The sequence below is a fragment of the Telopea speciosissima genome, chromosome 3, assembly GCF_018873765.1.
Source record: "Telopea speciosissima isolate NSW1024214 ecotype Mountain lineage chromosome 3, Tspe_v1, whole genome shotgun sequence".
NCBI classification, from domain to species: domain Eukaryota; kingdom Viridiplantae; phylum Streptophyta; class Magnoliopsida; order Proteales; family Proteaceae; genus Telopea; species Telopea speciosissima.
The window spans coordinates 53,293,128-53,317,989 of record NC_057918.1 but is presented as its reverse complement, the minus strand read 5'-3'; the positions used below and the strand labels follow the sequence as shown (position 1 = coordinate 53,317,989).

Below are 24,862 nucleotides of genomic sequence, written 5' to 3'. Positions count from 1 at the left end.
TATTTGACTATCAACGACACCAAGAATTCAGTTAACCAAAAAGGACACCAAGAACTAAATAGGCATGCAAAGCCAATTAACTGTAAGAGCCAACCAAGTTTTCTAGATGGTAAACACAATGAAGCGACTAGCTTAGGAGTGCACAATCAGGAAAATTACAATCATCAATCAGATTGGTTTGCAAGCAAAATTGCCCATAATGTGGCACTCTAAAAAGCAGTCCACGAAACTATATAAGCATATCATGGGAGTAACCATAAATCAGATTGGTTTGCAAGCAAAATAGTGCATGATGTGGTTCTCTAAAAGGTAGTCCACGAAACTAAATGAGCATCATGGGTGTTAAGAGAAAGATGACCATCTTCTTGTATTAAGAGACAAACATTCGGGAACTAATTGAAATAGCCCATCATGAAATGTAACCCTCAAAGGCACAGCAGTACATGTAGACAACACCAAAGTCCATCGACTGGTGGGCTTACATATAGAGTCCTTCTGGCACCCCTTCCTTTTTCTTGAACATCACCTTGTCTTTAGCCTTCTTGAAATCTGGATGTGTCACCTGAAGCATCAAAATATAACAGAAAAATTAGAATTGTCACACTTGATAAATGATCTTAACAAACCTGTCATGCTCATGCGTCCAGCTCCCCTATAATACTCTTAAATACATAACCAAAAAAAATGGCAAAGTATGCAGTCCTCAATTCAAACTCAGTATTTCCAACTCATTATCTGGAAATTCAGAATGGCACAAAAAGAAAAACATAAGAGTAAAGGTTAAATGCATGTCAACTGGAGTATCAGTCCTGTAGGTCCTGACAGATAAATATGGATCCTGCAAAGTCCAAATTGGAGGATCTGTCATATGATATCACAAGCAATACTAATTAGGACTGCATGTACGCAATTAGACTGTGATGCAGAACAGGTTGTGGTGTCCTTGTCCCAGACCATACTAGCAACTGCTTGCTTCTCCTGACAATTTGGTTCATATTTCATATGCTCACCATATTGGGGTCACACAACCACAAATTGTTCACTTCATCATAAATTTAGCTCTTTACATATATGGATAGAAGCTTTGTTGTCAGTCAAACCTTCTGCAAGTTAATTGCCTGAGATGACAACCTAGCTGGCCTAAGCCAAGGTCAACATAACAAATACAACAATAAGGTACATAACCCTAGTACACAAAGGCAAAGTAACAGAATAATGCTCACTCCATGGTCCTTCAATGCACCCACAGAAAAAACCACATTTAGCCTCTTATAAACCCATGGTGGGCAAATAACTAATGAAATACACCAGGGGCCATGGTATGTACCCAAATAATATACCAGAAAAGAATAACCCAAGTAATATACCAGGGAATCACCAAACATAGTATAGCAACACCAAGCCAAACACGGCAACAGGCTTTAGAGATACGCTTCGTGCAACCTTATCACTCCCTTACACGAAGGATGTTAAGCCTTCCATACTTTGGCGCAAAGAAATAATGAAATATCAACCTCGCAAACACCTCCACAAAGGAAAACCAAACAATGGGGGAAAAAAAACCATCCCTATAATAATAAAAATTTACAAAAAAAATGCCTACTATTTGTAGAACCCAAATGTTCAAAAACCCACCCCAACATTTATACAAGTTGCCAATACCTAGGGCTGTAAACGGATCGGATTCGGCTCGGATAGTGCTATATCCGCATCCGCATCCGATTAGCTATCGGACGGATTCGGATAATGCTAGACGGATACGGACACGGATACGGATCGGATATTTTATCCGTTTACATGTAAATATAGCTTTTCGGATAGCTATAGTCTATCCATATCCGCATCCGTTTAGCTTTCGGACGGATTCGGATAGTGCTAAACGGATACGGAAACGGATTTCGGCTATTCATTTACACCCCTACCAATACCCAAATATTTTGCTTCAACCAAACAAGCTGGCCTGTGCAATGCATACTTCCCTCCCTGCCCACACATCTGACCACCAAGGCCTCCTTTGGACACCACAATAACAGAGCAATGGATCATGCCTCACAAGACGGCACAGTAACACATGCAGCTTTATGAGTTTATTAGGGTTTGACCATCATGGGTATGAACTACCATCTAATAAGCCAAAATAAGTCCATACATTTGCCCATTTGAATGCCAACTTTTAGGGCCAATAGGGACCACGAATGCTAATTGTAGGCTGTAAAACATTTGTTGAGCCCATTTTCTTAGGGTTAAACCTCCATCAAACAATGGGTTTTGAAGAACTCCAGTCACATCAATTGAACTTTTGAGAACTCCTTTTCTACGGATCAAGAGAAACATGCAATCAGAGAAAATAAGTCTTTGAGTTACCTTCATACGTCGCTCTCTCAAAGCAAGCAAGCCAGCTTCGGTACAGATTGCCTTGATATCAGCTCCAGAAAACTCATCTTTAGTCATCACAAACTCTTCTAAGTTGACATCATCAGCCAAAGTCATCCTTGAAGTGTGTATCTGCATTCACAAAAACAAGTGAGGGAAAAAATAACGAGAGAAAAAATTCTCCAGATTGTAATAGTAATCAAATATTAATAACTACAAAGACGTTAGTCATGCATTTGTAGTAACAAATTATTTACAAGTCTAAAGAAATTAGTCATGCATTTCTCCAACATAACTCTGGCACAGACCTGGAAGATACGCCTCCTTGTTTTAATATCAGGAAGTGGAAATTCGATCTTCCTATCTATACGCCCAGGGCGAAGCAGTGCAGGATCAAGACTTTCGATTTTGTTTGTTGCAAGGATCACTTTGACATCTCCTCTAGAATCAAAACCATCTAACTGGTTCAGCAATTCCAACATGGTTCTCTGAATCTCACGTTCACCACCCGAATGGGCATCATACCTGCAAAATATACATGTAAACCAGGAGCAGTCCAGAGGCAGTGCATACCAAATAGAAAGATGAGCAGTGAACAGTCACTAGTGTCATTAGACAGACCTTTTGGTCCCAACTGCATCAATTTCATCAATGAAGACAATAGATGGTGAAAGATCATCAGCAACTCTGAAGAGTTCCCTGACTAATTTCGGACCATCTCCCAAGTACTTCTGAATTAATTCACTTCCAACAACACGCAAGAATGTTGCTGATGTTGAGTTTGCAACGGCCTAAGCGGAAACAAAAATCAGATCCATTCGCAGGTAGTCAGATAACATTGACACATGTAAGTCATTCCAACTTATTATTTAACAGAAATGGATTGACACGCAAAACATCACAGCAAGCATATACTCTTCTGCACAACCAGCAAGCAAAAATTTTTTTGGGATGGGGAGTGGGGGACGAGAGAAATGGGAAAGGTGATAAACCTTAAAAAAAAATTGAAAATGGTTGTGGGAGACTAATGCAACTGATGCACATCAGCTTCACAAGAATTCTGGAAAAAAAAACGGGTGACAAAACTTGAAGTTTATAGTTAAGTATGGTGTCCTTGCTTGTTTCTTGGAGGCTTCTAGTTCTACATGTGGCAGCAAGGTATAAAGTCTAAGGAGTAAGTCATTGTATTTTTTTTATGTTGGTTTGTTGGGGGTAAAACAGTCTTATACTTGTAAGGGTGCAAAGTCAAGGGGCAAAGCCGTATTTTGCAAATTTATTGGCGGGAAACTTGTCTTTTACCTTTTAGGGCACCTTGGTTAAGGTTTACTTTCATAAGGCCACGAAATTCCCTCTTGGAAGGAACTTTGTTGTATTGAAGAAAAGTTCCTTTGGAGGTCATAGGTGTTGGCTTTGGTTTGTCCATGGAGAAGAAGGCTTGTATGGTTTTTACTTGTGTTCTATTTTCCATTTTTAGGTAATGACGATTGTAGTCTCTACTGTAGCCTTTTCTTTGTTACTCCTTTTACCTTTTAATCAATCTATTGCATGTAGAATTGATCCCTTCAACCATTCTTCCATTGTTGTGAATCTATTGCATTTAGATTACTTCAGAGGTTGCATAAGTTGAGGTTCTGAACATCATAACTCTTGCAACCTCAATTTGCTTGAGTTCATCTTTGTTTAGTGATTCAGGGCATGACTTCATGCCCTGACTATCACCTTTAGTTACTTTAAAATTGAGCCACATCATTGGCTCAATTTGCATCTTCCCCAACCCCATTTCTGCTGCACTTTTAACTCACTATGCATACTTAGTTTTCTGCTTCATATGTGAATTCCAGCAAGCACAATTTGCTGTACCTTTGAGTGTAAACTGCTTTACTGCCCTTTTCTTCTGTCACCTGTTAAGGTGAACTTTACCATTGTAACCTGGCTTCAAATTCACCCGTCCTTGTTTACTATATCACCTCAAAGTAGGGAGTAAAAATGGCCATTTCTCCAAAACCTTCAACAAAGATGTTGCCCGAAAACCCGAAAAAAAACGCTGTGATATGAAACCTTAAACCAGGAACCATTAAACCATGAAAATCTTGCAGGAAAATAAAGACCACCAGAAATCTCTGTGAAATCATAAACCATGAAACTTAACTATGACACACTGAACCATGACCAGAAATGTAAAGAAATTGCTAAAAAAATGTGAAGTTTGTTGGGATATAGGGAAAACCGGCAGCAAACAAACAGAAAATATAATGGGAAGGATCACCAGATTGCAGGCTCCAAATACCCAACAACTTCATCTTTTCGGTCTATAGAAGACTATTGTAACTATACACAACTTGCCCCTAAGTTGAAAGGACTACTACAATGAGAAGGATGTTTAGAGAGAGGAAGGGAGGTTACAAATGATTCCACACTGCCCAGAGGTATCAAACAGAAAATCAAAAAGAGTAAAATACAAAGAAAGCTTATCAGTTTGATAGACCATTCTGATTTTTCTATTTCTTAATATGTAGCAGGTACATAGTATTTTATTAAGATGTGATATATGTAATCATGTTTTACAGCTCAAAGAAAGACAAAACGGATCCCACAAATTAACAGAAGAGTTCAAAACAAAGAAATCCATGACGAGTATTCTTACACACCTTAGCAAGTAATGTCTTGCCCGTTCCAGGTTCACCATAGAGTATGACTCCTTTGGGAGGCTTAATACCAATGTCTTCATACAATTCAGGATGAGTAAGAGGAAGTTCAACTGCTTCTTTAATTTCTTGTATTTGGGCATCTAATCCACCAATATCAGCATATGACTCCAATGGAGCTTTCTCAACTTTCATCACCGAGACCATTGGATCAACTTCATCCTGAAGAAGTCCCACAACAGACAAAACCTGCAGCATGAACAGACAATTTAAGTACCACATACAGCCTCCTTTCCACAAGGCATAATAATTACTCCAGTCAAAGATAATAATGGAAGAGTGAAAACCTAATAAATGAAGAAAATTTGTACAAACTAAAATATTTTAATCATGATTATGTAAGGTTGTCTACAGTTACATATGTATGTATCTACAAGTATAAAACATAAAAAGTGGAAGTAAAGAGAAAAAATCAGTCAGCAGCTTCAAGAAGAACGTAGGATGTTCATAATGTATCAACAGCATGAGGCTGAGTGGAAGCCAGAGGAGTACGATGCCAATTGCCAACGAAAGAAATATGCAGCAAGTATTTCATACAAATTGATTACAACATAAATGATTGGGGGCTATATAAAATATGTAACCCCAAAATTCTGCAGGAGTAAAATTAGCAAGTCCGTAAATATGGGCCAGCACTTAGAAGTTGGACATCATGCATAATAGCTCTCTCTCTAAGTATTAGTAAATTCAGACAACCAATAGGGTTAACAACTCCTAGGAAACTACAAGCTCTACCTTTCTAGTGGAATTGACACGAAATATCTACTTTTTTTCGATGAGCAGCAATAACGTCTACAATATTAAGATGGATTAAAAGGTGTAACACCACCACCACCACCACCCAACCCCAAAAAAACGAAGCACAAAAACGAAACTAAAAGGAGAAAACTACTATACATCAAAACCATGATGGGCAAAAGTTAAAAAACAAACAAATACAAAAGCTGTACTAGCTTTAAATTACATAGGAGTCACCTTCACACTATGCAGGACAATTCTGAGGACCTCTACTTGTAGCTAAGAAATCACCTAGAAAGTGGGTTGATACTGGATTCTAAAGAAATGAGGTGATCAGTTTGGAGCCATGTAGGACAAAAGTTAAAAACGTAGTAACAAACACAGAAACAGGGGGGGGGGGGAATTGGAAGTTGTCAAAGCTTTAAATTACATAGAGCCACCTGCCCATGATGCAAAACAATTCTGATTTTCTGAGAACCTCCACCTGCAGCTCAGAGATCACCAAAAAAATAGGCTGATCTTGGCTTCTAAAGAAACGAGGTGACCAATTAGGAAGCCAACATCCTCAGCTCTCTAAACATATGAGCATGTTAATAAGCTACTAGCAACACATCACAGTTATCCATAGAATCAGAAATTTTTTATTTTAACTACAAAAGCAGAATCATCTAATACCCAATGAATTCACCCTCAAAACTACCGAAGAAGGAAAAAGTCTTTTTTTTTTTGGTAAAGTAACATAGTCTGACTAATCCCAACCTCTATGCCTGAGGAAGCCAAATTCCCATGGCAACAACCATCGACATTTAACATACTAAAATCAGCATCACTTAAAACATCGAACGTTATCAGAATTAAATGAAAAAACGTCATATTGTGCTCTTTCCATATGATTAGTCCATATGCAGCTGAATCTTTCATTCACAGAACCAAATGTGCTTCTTTAACACTAATTAAGTTAATGACCACCTGAACAGTGAAGACACCATGCTACTCTAACACTGATAAGTGTAAATTCCAAAAACTCTAAGAGTTTCTTCTTCCATATTTTCTGTAAAACAGCTTCAAGAGACATTGCCACTGTCCCACATGATCAACTCCTCTTACCAAAGTAGCAAAAATACCAAGATGCATGTCCACGCATGGATCCCAAACCACTCCGAACCTGTCTAGAAAGTGATGCCAAATCTCCCTATAACCTTAAAGGGGATTATGGAACATAGTCACAAAAACCCTAAGCAGAAGTGACATTTTACTTCTTCCGCCTGGTGAACTATCAAGGATTTCATTCACAAAATCCAGATAGTAGAAACAAGTTATGAAAAGGGAACAGGGAACTAGACCACATATTTCTAACAAAATTATAAAACAAAAGACAGGTAGAAACCAACCTTGTTGTGCATGAGAATAGCACAGCCTGGCTCAAGCTGGTCCTTATCAACAAAGGAGAGTATCCCAACATAGTATTCTGGTCCCACTGAAGAAGAGACAATGGCATGATTCTCATCAATGAGCTCTTCAAGGTTGCCAACACTCATTGGAGAACCACGTAGGTCATCAACCTTAGAACGGTCCTCTTCATTTTTATCCTCCTGTGGCTTCAACCTCTCCTGGTTGGCAACAAACTCCTCCTCCATGAGGAGATAGTCTTTGATCCGCTCTAGCTTTAAGAGCCTAAGCTTACATTTTGTGAGAGGGGTGACAACAGGAAGACGAGCAGCAGCTTCAGGGCCCTTTTGCTTACGCTGCTTGCGGCCTACACGGATGGGTGGAGCCGCAGGCTCAAATTTCTTCTCCTTCTTATCACCATCATGCTTCCTATCGCCGGGCATACCTTGCTTGTTCAAACCACCAGGACTTCCCTGACCCATTATCTGAGAAACCAAGAGAACAATTAGGAACTTAAAATATCACAGTTGAATGTTGGGATGCTGCTAGGTATTTCTTAGTTAAGCTAGAGTGCTAGACTAATATAAAATGGGGATTCTACCATGTCTGGAAGAATAAATAAAAATCGAACCCTTATATTAACATATAGACTAAGATAAACCTAGAAGAAGATCTCTAGAGTAGTAGTTCAAGCCTAAAGGTGTCTGTTTTGAGGAGCGAGGACCCAAAAGCTTCAACAGTTCCAGCTGGATCAAAGAATAAAGCTGCAACAAAAATTCAAACTTTTAAACCCAATATGGCATGAAAATTAATCTTTCCTTGTTAGAAGCCAAAAATCAATCAAACACTTAACAAAGCAAAATGAAGATAAAAACACGAAGGGCAGAAACCCTCGCAAAACTAACCCCTTTTCTCTCTATGGGAAAATGAAAAGTCTCCTAAAAATTCATCATATACAAACTCAGAAACAAAGTAATCGAACATAATCAAAAAAATCCGAAGATAAAGCTGAGCTGAGATCTGGGGATGGAGATTTGGGGAGTTGAATGGAAATCTGAAGAGGTGGTGGTGGTGGTGATGGTCTGGTTGGCTACGGTCATTTCCTAGCAAAGCACCACAGAATTTAAATTATAAGATAAGCAAGGATTAAGGGGAGCTCTCTCCCAACGGGGTCAGCACCCCCCCCCCAAATAATCCCAAACTCTATAACCCCACTGGCCGACAATTTGTTCCACCCTTCACATGCAAACAAAAACTGAAAATCCCCTTCTCTTTCCTCTGGATTTCCCCTCCATTCTCTTCTTTTTTTCCAACAATCTCTCTCTCTCTCTGTTCAACGATGATCAATCAGTCCCAGAAGATAAAGCTGAGCTGAGATGCAAAACCTTAACTCATCTTTTCTTGGGGTTTTGGATTTTCCCGTTTCAAGAGAGTTTTGTTGGAAATTTCAGGCAGGGGTTTTCAGAGAGAAATAAATAAAGAACGCAGGGGAGGGGCTGTTTCTTCTAGGGCTCTTCATTCTCGGGGTTTTTCTTTTCCATGGAAGAAACCCTAACCTAAGGGCTTCGTTTCTTCTTTTCCGATTGTAACTCCCTAAAATCTCAGGGTCTGTTCACACAGGGAATATCACCTCTTCTTTCGTTTAAGAACCCTAACGGCAAGGCAGAGAGTCACCTCCAGGGTTCAGAGAGAGAGAGAGAGCGAGTCACCTTCGATTGTCGTCAAGTCCAGTTGCAGAGGGGGTCGTGCTAGGGAGAGTCACCTACGGAGATCGTAAAGTCCAGAGGGTTGTGAGGAGGAGCTCGTGGAAGAGAGACTGGCGCGCCAGGAGAGACACCCTTCTCACTCGAGTGTGCCATACCATATTGGTGAAATGCAAAGGGTAAAATAGTAATAAAACAAATCCATATTTTATAGAAAATCAGGGATAAACTTGTCCCTATTTGACCGATTGGTGTCGATGTAATGCACTAATACCAAAAGGGATTTTTTTCCTCTAAGGTTCCCTCACCATACGGTCGTGAGGTTCTCCTTAAGGATGCTCGACATATGTTAGAGAGAAATTCAATAGTTGTGAGGTAAAATACAATTTACGATGGTGGTTCCCAAACAACCAGTGACTCTCTCTCTCTCTCCTCTCTCCATTCTTTCCTCAAAACCACTCTCTTCTCTCTCCTCTCTCCACTCTATCCTCAAAACCAATCTCTTCTCTCTCCTCTCCCCACGTTTGCAGTTTCTCAATGAAATAGCAACTCTCACGTCTCCTCTCTCTCTCGTCTCTCTCCTCTCTCCTCTCTCACATCTCCTCTCTTTGTACTATTTCCAAAGAAAAAACGAAGAGAGCTTGGAGAAAGACCAAGTTAATGATCGAACAGATGAATATGGTGGGACCTTACAAAATCGTTGCCACTTTCCTCTAGAAGTTTTTGAGGCTGTTGTCAAAGAGATTGAAGCGGATAAAGTTGGTATTCGGCTCTCACCTTTTTCTGAATATTTGGAATCTGGAGACTCAAACCCAGAAGCTCTTGGCCTTTACATGGCTGAATCCCTTAACAAATACAGGATTCTCTACTGCCATATGGTTAAGCCAAGGATGAAGATGGGTTTGGAGAAGTGTGAAACTCCCCACAGTCTTCTACCCATGTGAAAGGCTTTTAATGGCACTTTTATCGCAGCTGGGGGCTATGACAGGGACGAGAAGAACAAAGCAGTTGCTACTAATTACGCAGATCTTGTGGCTTATGGACGTATGTTCTTGGCTAATCCAGATTTGCCCAAGAGATTTGAGCTTAATGCTCTTCTTAACAAGCAGAATAGATAGACAATGTACATACCTGATCCTAATATCGGTTACACTGACTACCCTTTTCTTGAATTTGCAGCTTAAAATTTGGAAATGTAAGAGCAGGGTAGTAATTTGTTAGTTGTGATTATTTCTTTTCTTGTTTGAGGGATCTTTATGTATAATAAAAGTGAAGAATGATCGATTTAGTAATTATGCAACAATAAGATGCAATCTGATTTTGAAGTTTTAAAAATATATTTGTTCCCTCAAATTGCTCTCGGGTTTGCTTCAACAATCTTCTCATTGTTCAGAAGGATTGGGGGGGGGAGGAATAACTGGAAATGGGCGGGCTGAGGGGCCTTCTTAACAGGCTATCCCCACCATACATTGATTGGAGATTCTCAAAATGAGTTTTACCAAATAGTGACAGTAGTGATAGTAGAGCATATTCCAATGATGTGAAGATCAATTGGGAGAAATCTATACAAGTCATCTTAAATGGATCGAATTCGGTCGGATAGTGACATTATCATATTCCAACGATGTGAAGATCAATTGGGAGAAACCTATACCAGTCATCTTAAACGGATCAAATTGGGTCGGATAGTGACATTATCATATTCGTATCCGATAATCGGACGGATTCGAATAATATCTTTTATAATTTTTGGATGGTTGAATCTATATGTTATTTTAACCTTTTTCTAATTCACAACTTTGATCTTACATTGCTATAAAGCAAGGTTTCTTTATGCAAAGGGACAACAAGATGTTTGCACCTTCAGTTAATTGGGACAATATTAGCTGGCCTAGTCGAAGACCTCTAATGGATTTTCCTGTTCAGATATTCAAATTGCGTGTTGACGCAATTTCTTGTATGTTGTCATGCTGCCACTTCATGATGCTTCCTTGCAAGTTAAAAATGTAAATTCAGATATAAGTTGTAGATCGTACATCATGTGTGTGACTGTGCAATATTTATGTTTTTCTTTTCTTTCTTTTTTCTTTTATTGACATGCTACTGTAGCTCTGCAAATCTCTTTTCTGTTTAAGATAGTCAAGCCATGTCACAATAGTTTGACTGACGCATAATGATCAGCCAATCAATGATGGTAAGGCAATCTTCTGATTATAAAACTTGACTACTGCACATGAAGTGGACTATAACTGATTTAATGGCTCCTCGAAGACATGAATGACAGAGAAGATACTGCAACAAAAACAAAAAACTAGAGTGCATACTCTGAAAAAGATGATTCAAGTTCTTTGATCACGACGGATGAGGTTCATATTCAAGATAGAAGTCCACACATGACTCGTTGAAGCAACAATTCTTCCCTGCAAATTGATCAAGTTTGTATCATATTTTTTTAAGGCAACAAAAATACGAGAAATAAAACACATCGAGAACAAAGAATACGAGAAATAAAATACATCAAGAACAAACGTGAGAGAGGAGAGAGAGAGGAGACACGAGAGTTGATGTTTCATTGAGAAACTGCAAACGTGGAGAGAGGAGAGAAAAGAGAGTCACTGGTTGTTTGGGAACCACCATCGTAAACTGTATTTCACCTGACAACCATTGAATTTCTCTCTGACACGTGTCGAGCATCCCGAAAGAGAACCTCACAACCGTATGGTGAGGGAACCTTAGAGGAAAAAAATCCCTAATAAGAGAGAGAGAGAGATTTGAGTGGCTATCTATCTTAGTTACCTATTTGAATGCAAATCAACCTATTTGAACGCAAATCAAAGTATATCAAATGTCTTTGTCTTGTGAAAGAAAAAAGGTACGATTGGAAGTTTTGGGCGATGGGTCGGACTGGTCTGATTTTAAACCCTAACATTGTCGGCATTGACCGGGTTCAATAGATTTCAACTATGACTTGGTTCGAACCAGCGATGAACATTAGAAAAATTAGGAGGATTATCTAACAAATGACCCGCACCTAGATCAAATTTCAGCTTAGAACAAACTGGGTAATAGTGTACCAGCAATTAAAATTAGCATATTGGGAGGATTCATCTGATGGAGGACCTTAGACCCAGATCAAATATCTCTTGGAACAAATTGAGTAATGTAACAAGGAACAAGTTTTATGGCCAAGCCTCGTAAAATAATCCTCTCCAATTCCCTAGTGTGCAGTGCAACAATGTGGCAGTGCTAGGTGGAGATGTCGACACCTGGCAGCTCGGACATCCAACGGTCCGAGCTCATTGACTTCTGTTGAGCTTGAACCGTTGGATGTCCGAGCTGCCAGGTGTCGACATCTCCACCTAGCACTACCGCACTACACACTTTTATGAATTGGAGAGGATTAAAATCCCCAAGCCTCTCCATAATCTATAGATGGCCCACCTATTAGTAATACATTTTTTTAGGAGGGTAGGAGTTTTACTAATGATATACAAGTGAAAGGTCATGGGTTTCTGACAAACACATCATCTGAAGCCATGGATTGGAGATAGGCCAATCTATCACACATGAAAGACAAAGCCTTCCTAGCCAGGGTATCTGCTATACAATTAACAAAGAAATAGACACTAAGATCTTTAATATCATATAAGACCGTTAATGCAGAAAGAGTATCCTACTTTATGCCTTAGAGGAAGAGGATAGCATCCATATTATCAAATTCAACCTGCAATTTAGCAATCCCCAGCGATAAAGCTTTTGAGAGCATCGTCCGAATCACTAAGGCTACATTTAGTAACGTTCCAAGGAAAGTGTTTTCTACATTTTTGCATTCTCCGAGAACATACAAACAGGTAAATTATGTTTGGCATTTTGGTTCATTTTTTGGGTCTGGAAAAACAAATTGGGGTTTATTTTGCTTCTGTGAACACCATTTGCAAAACAGAGCAGACTTGTTTTGTTGTTCCATGGAGCAACTATAGGGCACAAAAAAATTGAGAAAAGTGACCACTCATCCACTAATCACTCGACAGTTCACTCGATTGGGGTATTCAACTGAAACTCCATGGATCGACTTGCAACTCTCCTGTGATCTTCACCTGGAACCTCCATCCAAGGTAAGCACTTCACTCGACTGGGGTATTCAGCTGAAACTCCCTATAGCGACCTACAACTCTCATTTGATCTTCGATCTTTGCTTGGAACTCTCCTTTAATCTTCGATCTTCGCCTGGAACCTCCAACCAAGGTAAGCTCTCTCTCTCTCTCTCTCTCTCTCTCTCTCTCTCTCTTTGTCACAACCCGCTCTGTAAAACTGGGGGAATGTGACTAGAATGCCTACCATCATCCTACTCAGCCTGCCAGGACTTCAGACGTAGTACCTTAACCATACAACCACAATCAATCCATAATAAAATCAAAGCAACGGAAGTCTAATGATCTTTATAAGTTAACAAGTTTATTTCATTTGTCATCCATCATAACATAATTACATAATTATAACCCGCAAATGTATATATTACATTAAAGGTGAAAATATATCAAAATATGAATTGATGACACTACGCCATAAATAAAACAGCTCCATAAGCACAACTGTCAAAACCACAACCAACATCATGCTCATCGGGCTCTGGTGTCCACCAGTCACCACTGTACCCAATCATGGTAGGAAAGGTATCTGTACTCATGGACTCGACAATACCTGCATCAACAGCTAAAAGAGGGATGCACGTGGTGTGAGCTTCACTAAGCTTAATGAGGGGAGGGAAAACATGCAAGCAAAACACAAATAGTCTATAATACGGTGCATGAATCCATTTATTAATTAACCTAGACAGGAAAACTAAGTCTCAGGCTAACAGTGCTACTGCAACACATTAGGATATATCCCTGGTCCCAGAATTCACCATCGGTCACCCAACGATACATTTCCTAGATGTGTAAGGGAGCTTACCAGTCCCCGAATGTGCCATGGGTCTCCTAGCAAACCTGGATAACTTGCCAGTCTCAAAATTCCCATCGGTCATCCGAATCGGTCCGCCTCCGGGCAATAATCACATTGTACCGCAGAAGTGGTATTCTGGAATAATGCATCAAATCTACCACTAAAAGGTTATCCAACACGTAACCCCCTGTTGGCTAGGGGTTGCAACACCTAGTCAATGATCCTAGCCTCATACCATCTACATGGCAAAGTATCACATGTATTATATACATATATATAAATTTGAGGTTGACGATCACAGTAGCTGAAAACCATCGACTACACTGTCCTCTTATTTCCTCAAACATACACATACACTTACAATAAAGTGTGGCGGATATGGTACCAAAATCCATCATCGGTTACATTGCAAGCTTGGTGGAGAGGAAAACGGCTGCAAAGGTATGTGGATTCTTCTCAAGAATTTTTGGATTAGATATGATTCATTTGCAGGATGTGAGGAGCAGGTTACTCTTCTGGCAAAGTCACGCCAATGGGAGGAATTTTTGTGGGGTTATTGTAGGCTTAGCCAGGTATAAAGCATGCTTAGTAGCTAAAGGCTATACTCATGTAAGTGTGATAGATTATTTTGATATCTACTCACCAGTCTGTCACTTGGCTACGATAAAGATTCTTTTTGCTTTGGCATCTATTGAGCATTATATTGTGCATCAAATGGATGTGAAAATGGCATTCCTTAATGAAGACTTAATGGAAGAAATCTACATAAACCAACCTGAAAGGTTTGTTATGAAAGATTTTGAAAAGAGAGTTTGTAAGTTGAACAAATCTCTATATGGTCTTAAACAAGCACCTAAATTATGACATGACAAGTTTGAGAAGACAATAAAGAGCTTTGATTTTTATACCAGCAACTCAGATAAATGCATTTACTTTCGATTTGTGTCAAATAAAGTTACGATTATTTGCTTATATGTAGATAACATGTTGATTCTTAGTTCTGATCATTCTGTAGTGAGTGACATTAAAGAAACCTTGTCCAAAAAATTCGACATGAAAGATCTTGGTGTAGTAGACACCATTCTTAGTATGAAAGTAAGTTTTGATAGGCAAGGGATCACTCTTAGCCAAACTCATTGCATTGAGAAACTACTTTCCACATGGGGATACAGTGATTGCAGACCGATTAAGACACCTTATGACTAAAACAAACGGTTGAAACCTAATGCAGGTGACACCATGAATCAGTTGGATTATTCTAAACTGATTGGTAGTCTCATGTATGCAATGAGTTATACTAGACCAGACATAGCCTTTACGGTAGGAATGTTGAGTCAATTCACTAGTAACCCTAGCATAGAGCATTGGGATGCTCTGATGAGGCTCATGAGATACCTTAAGGGTACTCTAAGGTATGCCTTACACTATACTAGACATCTTCCAATTTTGGAAGGATATTCTGATGCATCGTGATGCTCAGATTTGGGAGACAGTAAATCTACCAGTAATATGTCTTTACACTGGGTGGAGCAGCTGTGGCATGGAAATCCAAGAGACAAACTTGTATTACTCTGTCATCTATAGAATCGAAACTTGTTGCTCTAGCTTCTGCAGGAGATGAAATAGAGTGGATCAAAGATCTGATTATGGATATTCCATTGAGAAGTTTGAAGTTAAATTCTCTATCTATATTCTGTGATAATCAAGCTACGAAAACGATAGTTAATAACTCACTCTTTAATAAAACATGGAATCATCACTTTAATCGATGTGCGATCGAAGGATAATATGGCATATGCTCTTAAGAAGGGACTGCACAAAGATCGAACATTCAAACTCGCGGGAGAAATGGGATTAAAGACCCTTTTGATAGGTCATAATCTAATCCTATGTTATTTTGAAATATTTGAATCTCATCTAGCTATAATAAGCATTTGTGATAATTTACATATTTCAGATAATTTGGTAAGATTTTTAAGTATGGAGGTTTGTGAAACCATTCCAAAACTGATGGTGTAGCAAAATTCTATATGTCGTTTCCTTACTTTGTTATTCCACAAAGAAATATGCAAATTTATTTTGATATGTTTCATTGATATTATGCTTGTCTTCCAATCCTTCATAGTATGTTGTGTCATTCCAAACTTGATGATATAACATCTGTGATTGTTATGACGATTATAATATTTTAAAAGAAAACATGATATAGTCCTTATGAAAGAGACTATATAGGGTCTTATTCTTGTATAGAAACTTGACAATAATGCTTATTGTTTGAATTTTGATTCATTTTTAGCCATTATATGAATTATACTAAGTTTTTCTTGTTGAACTAAATACTCTTATATCTTTATGCAAATGATTGAATTCATTTTTCTTATAAAATTCATATTTGATAAATTACAGAGGATGACGAAGATGGAGGAGAACGTTTTAATTTGGATCTCGATGATCATGACTTACTTGATGAGTAAAGTCAATAAGGATTGCAAGGATCTTTTTATTTTTTTTTTTAATTAGTTCACTTGCATGTGGAACTTCTAGATGTTTGGGTTTAGATTTGATCTAAAGCTCAAAGGTTTTTATTTCTTGAAGTTTACTTTATGATCCGTTAAAGTTTTAAACATTCTGTTTATTTGATTCAATATTTTGTTTGAACAATGTTTATCTATTCTTGGTGTTGAAAAAATGTAAAACATAGGAGGAGATTGTTGGGTACATTCCATATCCTAATAAATGTTCTAATATAAGTCTACTAGAATAAGGAATCAGGTTGTAGTGGACCCTATTGGATAGAGCCCATCTAACCTAAAACTCTAGTCTTTTCTATAAATACTAGCTGGAGACAGCAACCTGTTTATTCTAAACTTGATATGCAAGGTGTATTACTTTAAGCAACCTTGTGCTTAAACCCTAAACCCTAACAGAGGTCATGGTCTAGATTAGCAACATGTCAAATTTCAAAGTCTGCCATGTTTTCACATGCATTCCATGCACACCTATGGTACAACAACTATTGTGTTTTCTACCACAGCAGGATTTTCAAAGCTATGTTTTTCCACTTAGAAAACTCTAATAAATTAAAACTTAACATGTGATAAGAGACCTGTCTGATCTATAAAGTGAGGCGTGTAAGAAAGATTTCTAACGCAGACATGTAAGACCTATCCAGATGTTCAACAATATGTTTTGTTACATGGATAACTCTATCATTATTATTTCATTTCTGGTGGGCCAACATTCCATAAGATTCATTAACTAAGAACCTCTACACAACATAGAGAAACCCGTTAACTCTTTTAGCTCATTACCTTATGGAGACGGTTTTCCTTATGCCACGATCCTTCACCAATGGCTATTATTGGCGTTAAATGGGTGAAAGAAAATAATGGAGGGAATTTTAGACCTCCAACAAATAAGAGAGTTCGGGGAGTAATAATGACCCAAGATTTGGGGGTAAACTTTCTCCGAACCTAATTCAAGAATATGGATGAGCTACATAAATCCAATTCCAGACCATATGAGATCCTATTCCATCATTGAATCATGCTTATTGTATCTCTCTAATTCCTTCTAATCAGACCATATTAACTCATTTCCTTTTTACAATACTCCAATCTAGCATCATATCGCTTACCCACTATTCTTGTTGGTCTCCATTGCACATGGCACAACCATTTCTATGGGATCTGTTACGGTCCAATATTAGTTATATGGGGGACTATTCCCTCATCAGTTACCAAAGTGATTTGGTGTGGATTGATATAGTATTGAGTTCCCTCACTTTGTAACCAGTATATGGGGTTGAGTTCTCCCAAGGTCTGTATCAGTGGTATGATATCAGAGCAGTTGATCCTCGGTTCCAACCCTTGCACGAAAGGGGCGAACCTGGTGCTAGAGTGGAGTCACTAAAAAAGGGCTTCCTACCCCAGGTATGTATCTGACCGTTGAATCAATAAGCCAATTGTTACCGTATTTTATCAAGTAGTCTAATTTTATACGTGACTTTGAGGAAAAACCGTATTATACACGTATTAATTATCATATTAATCGCTCATTAATATAATTTATGAGTTTTAATTAAACAAAATAAAAAACTAAACCTAAAAGCCCAAAAGCCGATGAGAATAACCCCAAACCTAAAACCTGAAGTGTCACGCCCCCATTCCAGATAAGGAATATATTATAATATGAAGGGTGACTAGGACGACACATGTCATCTTACTAAGTTGCCCGGATCACAGACACAGTGTCCCAACACACAGTCATAACCAATATTAAAGCAATATACTATCCGAATGCAGGAAAAAGAAATATTATATTCCAAATAGATTAGTAGTTTGCGAAAGCGTAAAATCAAATAATTACAAGATGTTCAAAAGCTAAATGATAATGTACTGCAGTTAACACATTTCCTGTGACCATCAAATAACTACAAAAGGGTATAATAGTAAATGTTCATACACGGACTTTAAGCCCTAGAATAATCAAAAGAGACCAAGTCCCAAGTATCATCATGGCCCGTAGGCACAATCATCACAAGGACATCCGTCACCGTGTTCCTCTAACATAGCCTCCGGCTCCTCAGTACCAATTTCATTGTATCTCGAGGACTGGACTTCAAGTCTTGCGAGATATCCACCATATGCATCAAAATCTAAAAAGAGTGCGCACGAGGGGGTTAGCTCCACTAACCCAGTGAGGGAATGGAGATGCATAAACAGATAATTCACATATAATCCATGATGTATATACATGTAAGTAAATTTTTCACCTATCACACAGTCTAAGTCAATGGTATATGCTACTATGGCAACTCGGGAGACACTGTGGTTCACTTATGTTATTGCCACAATAAAACCTCAATTGTCACCAGGGGGCCTATGCCGATCGAAGCCACCAAAACCATCTAGTGGAAGACCTCGATGATCAGTGGTCATCCTTGACCTGGCCTTTCTCCCCCACAGGCAGCAAGGAGCCCTGATCACCCAACACCAAAACCCTTGCTGGTAAGAGTCATAGCATAGAGAAGCAAAACCTAACCACAGATATACTGCATGCAAGTCCTATCATCTCGAGAGGTATTCCGAGGACATCAATGTCCCATACCATCTAGCACATGGGTACCAGCATGACACGACGCATACAGTTTAATATGACATTTAATAAAAGATCATATACATTCTTGGGGTTTTGGCACCGTAACCCGAATAAAGGATGGAAAGCAATCACAACATCATCATATCAATCAAATATTATAAAGTATACAAGATATGCAATCATGCTTAATAAAAAATACTAGTAGCATGGTACATGTACAATTAGTAATAGTAAACCTAAACAATAACCAACCCACTCACAATATAGGTTATGTGCCGTTGTTATAAGTTCGTCGCCGCGGTTGAGTACTACGCCTCAAGATGAGAGTTTTAGGCCTAGGAAAAGAGTGAGAATAAGGTTAAATAAGTGATGGATAGGATCCCCAAAAGGTATCCCTTAAATCACCCAACTATAGGGTTTCAAAGACAGGGTGGTTTTATGGGTGGTCTTTCCTGAAACCGTATGTAAAACCTCTCAAGTCAGTAGCTTTAAAGCCTGACAGTTTTATGGGTGATTTTACCCAAAACACAAAACTGCATATAAAACCTTACTAATCAGTAGCTCATATTGGGGGGCGGTTTTTAAAGGTGGTTTCACACAGAGTCTTTAAAACTGCATGTAAAACCTTACACCTTCAGGTCAGAGATTCAAGGGATTTTTTCACCTATGATTTCATTCCCAAGGAGTTTACGAGCATTGAAATACCAAAGGAGCTTTCCCCTAGGTTCCTTAGAGTCCTAAGACCTTATTAGGTCCATACAACCAAAGGATCTATGAGGAAAATCCAAGAAGAGCCAAATCTAAGGCATAATAGGGTAAAACCCTAAGTCTTACAAGTAGGGTGATGTGGTGAGTCTTAGGGATCATGAATAGAGGGTAAAGACCCCATAATATCATAAGGTGGAGGTTTCAATCGATCCTTGGGTTCCAAGTAAAATCCTAAGTCAAGGTCTTCCCATCCCCCAAGTCCCTAAACCCAAAAATTAAAGAAGAGAAGAGAGTTTAATGGCCTACCTGACCAAGACAGAGGAGCTCCACGTTTAGGACTCCAAAGGGTGGGGTCTTAAGCCTCCAGCCAATCCCCTTCACCCACCTTCTTCCTTTTCTCCTTCTTTCTTGCTCTCTTCCATGATTTAGGGTAGATGGGAGGAGTTATGACTAATGAATGCCCATAAGGTTCTATTTATAGTAAGTGGGACTTAAGGTCTGTTTGGTTGGGTAGTAATTAGGTCAAAACCCATTTTTGGGTTAAACTAGGTTAAATGGGTCCACCTATTGATCCCACAAGGAGAAGATTATGGATGGGGTCCACAAGATATGGGAACATAAGTCCCTAGCATGTTTACCAAGGTAAGTGGGACCCATAACAAAACACTCCACAAACAGCTAAAATAACCTAGGCAGTTTTAAGGGTGATTTTTCTCAGCACCCAAAATTATATGATAAACCACCCAAGCAAAGATGGGTTATTCTTTACTCCAAACATCCCCAGCTTTGTCTCATACTTCGAGGACATCAAAGGGAAGGATAAACAAATATAACAAGAGGCTAGCAACTTACTTCTCAACCGTCATGGTGTGTCCCCCATGACCCCGAAGAGTTTCCCCACAGTAATACCAAGTTCATCACTGAACGAAGTGTCCAAGTGAGGTGATGCTCCAGGGTACTCTCTCCGAAATTCTTTGCTTCCCGAGCTGGTACTAGGAGGATAGTCAACGAAGTCACCATCAACAAATTTCCCCCACTGTCGATTAAGGAATCTTTCCTCCACAGGCAAACCCGTGCCATGGTCAATGATCTTGTAGCTGGGTTTGACCACCATCGAGAACTGCTCACCAACATACATGGCAACAGTATCTACACGTCATGAGGAAGAAAGAATAATTAATTATGATCCCGGGTGCGGGTATAACATCCCCCCCCCCACCTTATAAGAAATTTCATCCTGAAATTTGATGTACCTTATAGGAAAGCAAGGAAAGGGTACTTCGCCCGCATCTCTACTTCCGCCTCCTAAGATGCTTCCTCCTCAGGATGATTGCACCATTTCACCTTCACATAGTGGATGGACCGATTGCAAAGGTGAACAACCTTGCTGTCCAGAGTCTTCTCAAGTTGCTCTTTGTAAGACATGTCAACCGCAAACTCTAGCGGTTCCTATGATAGAATATGGCTTGGATCATGAACGTACTTCTGTAACATGGACACATAGAAGAAATCATGCACACTATCCAAGGATGGAGGGAGTGCCAACCGATATGCCACTGGCCCGATCTTTGCAAGGATCTCAAACGATCCAATAGACGTCGGACTAAGCTTACCCTTCTTGTTGAAACACATCACCCCTTTGGTGGGTGATACCTTCAGGAACACCTTATCGCCGATAGTGAACTCCAGGTCCTTTCGCCTCAAATCTGCACAACAGTTCTGCCTAGACTGGGCTGCTCTGATCCGTTCACGAATCAAGTCCACCTTCTTGCATGTCACCTAGATCAACTCGGGACCAAAAATATGCCGTTCACCCACCTCGTCCTAGTATAGAGGTGTTCGACACTTATTCTCATATTGAGCTTCGAATGGTGCCATACAAATAGTAACTTGGTAACTGTTATTATAAGCAAACTCGATGAGTGAGATGTTCTCATCCCAGCTGCCTTGCATGTCAATGGCATAAGCTCGGAGCATATCTTCCAAAGTCTGAATAGTCCTCTCTGACTATCCGTCTGTCTGAGGGTGTAAAGTTGTACTAAAACTCAACAATGTACCCATTGCCTTTTGAAATCCACCCCAGAACTTAGATGTGAATCTGGGATCCCAGTCAGAGATGATGCTAACTAGAACTCCATCCAGATGGACCACATTATCAATGTACAAACAAGCCAGCTTGTCCATCGAGTAAGTGATCTTCATAGGGATGAAGTGAGATGTCTTCGTTCCTCTGTCAACAATAACCCATATGGCATCGACACCTCTAGGTGTGTAGGGTAACCCAGTGACAAATTCCATAGTAACATACTCCCACTTCCACTGTGGGATGGGCAACGACTGTAAGAGGCCATGAGGTTGTTGCCTATCCGCCTTCACCTGCTGACAAGTGAGACATCTTGCCACAAACTCAATCACATCTCTCTTTATTCCACTCCACTAGTAATACTCTTTCAAATCGTACTACTTGGATGAATCGAATAAGGTGAGTCGTGAGCTTCAGATAACACTTCCTTCCTCAACTGAGCATTACTAGGAACGCATAGCCAATCTCTAAACATGAGGACACCACCCTCTGTCAAAGTAAAGTCTAGTTCTTGCTGCGTGTCTTCTTCGATAGCTGTAATGATCTTTTGAAACTCTTCATCAGAAGCCTGGGCTGACAAGATTCGCCCCACCTATGTTGACTGTACTGATAAAGCTGACAAGGATAAGGTAACACCGTCAACCAGTAATTCCAAGTCTATTCTTCTAGCTTCCTCAATAAGTCTTTCGCTGACTGGCAGTGACAAGGTCTGAGATTTTTGGCTCAGTGCATCTGCTACTACATTTGCTTTGCCGAGGTGGTAATGGATGGTGCAGTCATAATCTTGCATCAACTCCAACCACCGCCGCTGCCTCATATTGAGCTCCTTCTGTGTAAAGAAGTACTTGAGACTCTTGTGATCACTGTAGATCTCGCTTTTCTCACCATATAAGTAATGTCTCCAGATTTTCAAAGTGAAAACCACAACTGTAAGCTCCAAATCATGGGTCGGGTAATTTTTCTAATAATCTTTTAACTGTCGAGAAGCATAGGCCACGACCTTCCCATCTTGCATCAGGACACAACCCAAGCCCATTTTAGATGTGTCACTATAGACTACCATCCCTCTAGTACCATTGGGAATAGTGAGTACTGGAGCAAAAACTAGCCTCTACTTTAGCTCTTGGAAGCTCTTCTCACAGCTATCAGACCACTCGAACTTTATTCCCTTTTGAGTCAGTCGTGTCATAAGAGCGGAAATCCTTGAGAAGTTCTCAATGAACCTCCTGTAATAGCCAGCTAGGCCCAAGAAACTATGAATGTCTACCACACTCTTGGGTGTCTCCCAGTCAACTATCAACTTTACCTTGCCAAAAATAATGTGTCCCAAAAATGCCACTTGTTATAGCCAAAACTCACACTTATTGAATTTGGCATACATGTAATTGCTTCTCTCTCAAGCGCTGCAATACCAAACGGAGATGGTCTACATGCTCCTCCTCACTCTTGGAGTAGATTAAGATGTCATCAATGAAGACGATGACATACTTATCCAGAACATTATGGAAAATCCGATTCATCAACTCCATGAAGGTGGCCAGGGCATTGATCCGCCCGAAGGACATGACCAAGAACTCATAGCCACCATAGCAAGATCTAAAAGCTGTCTTGCTGATATCGCTGTCCCTGATCTTCAATTGGTGGTACCCCGATCGGAGATCAATCTCCGAGAACACCTTAGCACCCTGTAGTTGGTCAAATAAGTCATCGATCCTGGGTAAAGGATACCGATTCTTGATCACCAGTTTGTTGAGCTCACGGTAGTCAATGCACATACGTATACTATCGTCCTTCTTCTTCACAAACAACACAGGAGCTCCCCAAGGAGGTACACTGGGTCTAATGAAGCCTTTCTTCAACAGGTCATTAGTTGTTCTTGCAGCTCCTTCAACTCAGTTGGGGTCATCCTGTATGGAGCCTTGGATACTGAGGCTGTGTCAGGTACCAGATCTATCATGAACTCTGTCTCACCATCTGGTGGCACCACGTTAGGTCTTCCGAAAAGACATCTAGAAAATCTTCCACACCCAAATCTTCCAGTGGTCTAACCTTTGTTTCAGTATCTACCACAGATGTCAGGTAACATTGACACCCTTTCGCTAATAGCTTCTGAACTTGGAGGGCAAAGATGATAGCTTTATTGGGTTTCACCAGCCTAATGCCGTTAAATACAAACTCGATCTTCACCTTCCGTAGGTTTGAACAAGACCTTTCTCTCTGCACAGATTAGACTGGCCCCATGAGTGGATAACCAGTTCATACCCAAGATCAAGTAAAAGTCCTTCATGTCCAGTATTACCAAACTTGCTTCTAGCCCATGATCACACACACATATAGGGCAAGGATCATAAATCAAGTCAAGTCCAACCTTGCTACCCGTTGGTGTACTGACTATCAGGTTCTGGGCCATTTGTTTCGATTTGATAGGTATCTTCTTGGCAAAATAAGGGGACACAAAGGAATGTGATGCCCCCAAATCAAACAATGCATAGGCAGGCTGAGAACAAACAAAGATCATACCTGACAAACAACAAACAACCCATCATAGAAATAAAAATTATATGGATGCACATCTCAAGAGTTGAGTGCATTACCTGTGATAACACTAGGGTTAGCCTGGGCTTCTTCATTGGTAACAGAGTACACCCGCCCTTGAGTTTTGCTAGCTGGGGCAGGAAGGAGGGCACGAACAACTGCTTTAGCTTGAGGTGCCTTAGAAGACATAGAAGTCCAAGAACCTCCCTCTCGGGGTTGCGTGCAGTCCTTGATCATGTGCCCAACCTCCTTACAGTTAAAGCATATGAGGGTTTAGGTACCATAGTGAGAGTTCGATGCAGGCTTGGATGCATCAGGCCTGCGAGATTGAATTGGGGATGCAGCAGTGTGAGATCCCTTCTTCTGAAATTTGGTAGACCCCCAAGATTCATAAGAGGTCATGGGCCTCTTGTCGGCCTGAATGGCCCTATAATTTTCCCTTTGCTGGTCATCAATTATCTTGGTAGCTTGGATCGTCTCTACATAAGTGGGATAGTTATGTAGCACCCAGAAGTACTGACACTAGGCCTAAGCCCTTTCTTGAATTTCCTGGCCTTAACATCCTCAGGCTTCATATGTGCTGG

General features: G+C 39.9%; 1 protein-coding gene and 1 pseudogene across 2 annotated transcripts; one reads left to right on the top strand and one right to left on the bottom strand.

Annotated features, from left to right (window-relative positions):
* Positions 1-216: 216 nt before the first annotated feature.
* Positions 217-23,556, bottom strand: LOC122654595 (26S proteasome regulatory subunit 4 homolog A). Of its 2 annotated transcripts, XM_043848755.1 has the most exons (8): positions 23,546-23,556; positions 10,134-10,141; positions 7,208-7,708; positions 5,022-5,267; positions 2,995-3,164; positions 2,682-2,898; positions 2,365-2,505; positions 217-562 (listed from the first exon to the last, which is right to left on the bottom strand). In XM_043848755.1, the coding sequence occupies exons 3-8, from the start codon at positions 7,685-7,687 to the stop codon at positions 479-481; spliced, it is 1,338 nt and encodes a 445-aa protein (XP_043704690.1). In that variant the 5' UTR covers positions 7,688-7,708; positions 10,134-10,141; positions 23,546-23,556; the 3' UTR covers positions 217-478. The 2 variants fall into 2 exon arrangements, with proteins under 2 accessions (XP_043704690.1, XP_043704689.1); XM_043848754.1 differs by lacking the exons at positions 10,134-10,141; positions 23,546-23,556 and having other exon boundaries at positions 7,208-7,711.
* LOC122655279 lies at positions 9,255-10,138 on the top strand (annotated as a pseudogene).
* Positions 23,557-24,862: the final 1,306 nt, after the last annotated feature.

Excerpts from the sequence above, each read along its gene's own strand:
- LOC122654595 (XM_043848755.1), bottom strand. The coding sequence starts at position 7,687 with ATGGGTCAGGGAAGTCCTGGTGGTTTGAACAAGCAAGGTATGCCCGGC. Across the intron at positions 3,165-5,021 it reads GCAAGACATTACTTGCTAAG|GCCGTTGCAAACTCAACATC; the intron begins GTGTGTAAGAAT and ends GTTTCCGCTTAG. Across the intron at positions 2,506-2,681 it reads CAAGGAGGCGTATCTTCCAG|ATACACACTTCAAGGATGAC; the intron begins GTCTGTGCCAGA and ends TTGTGAATGCAG.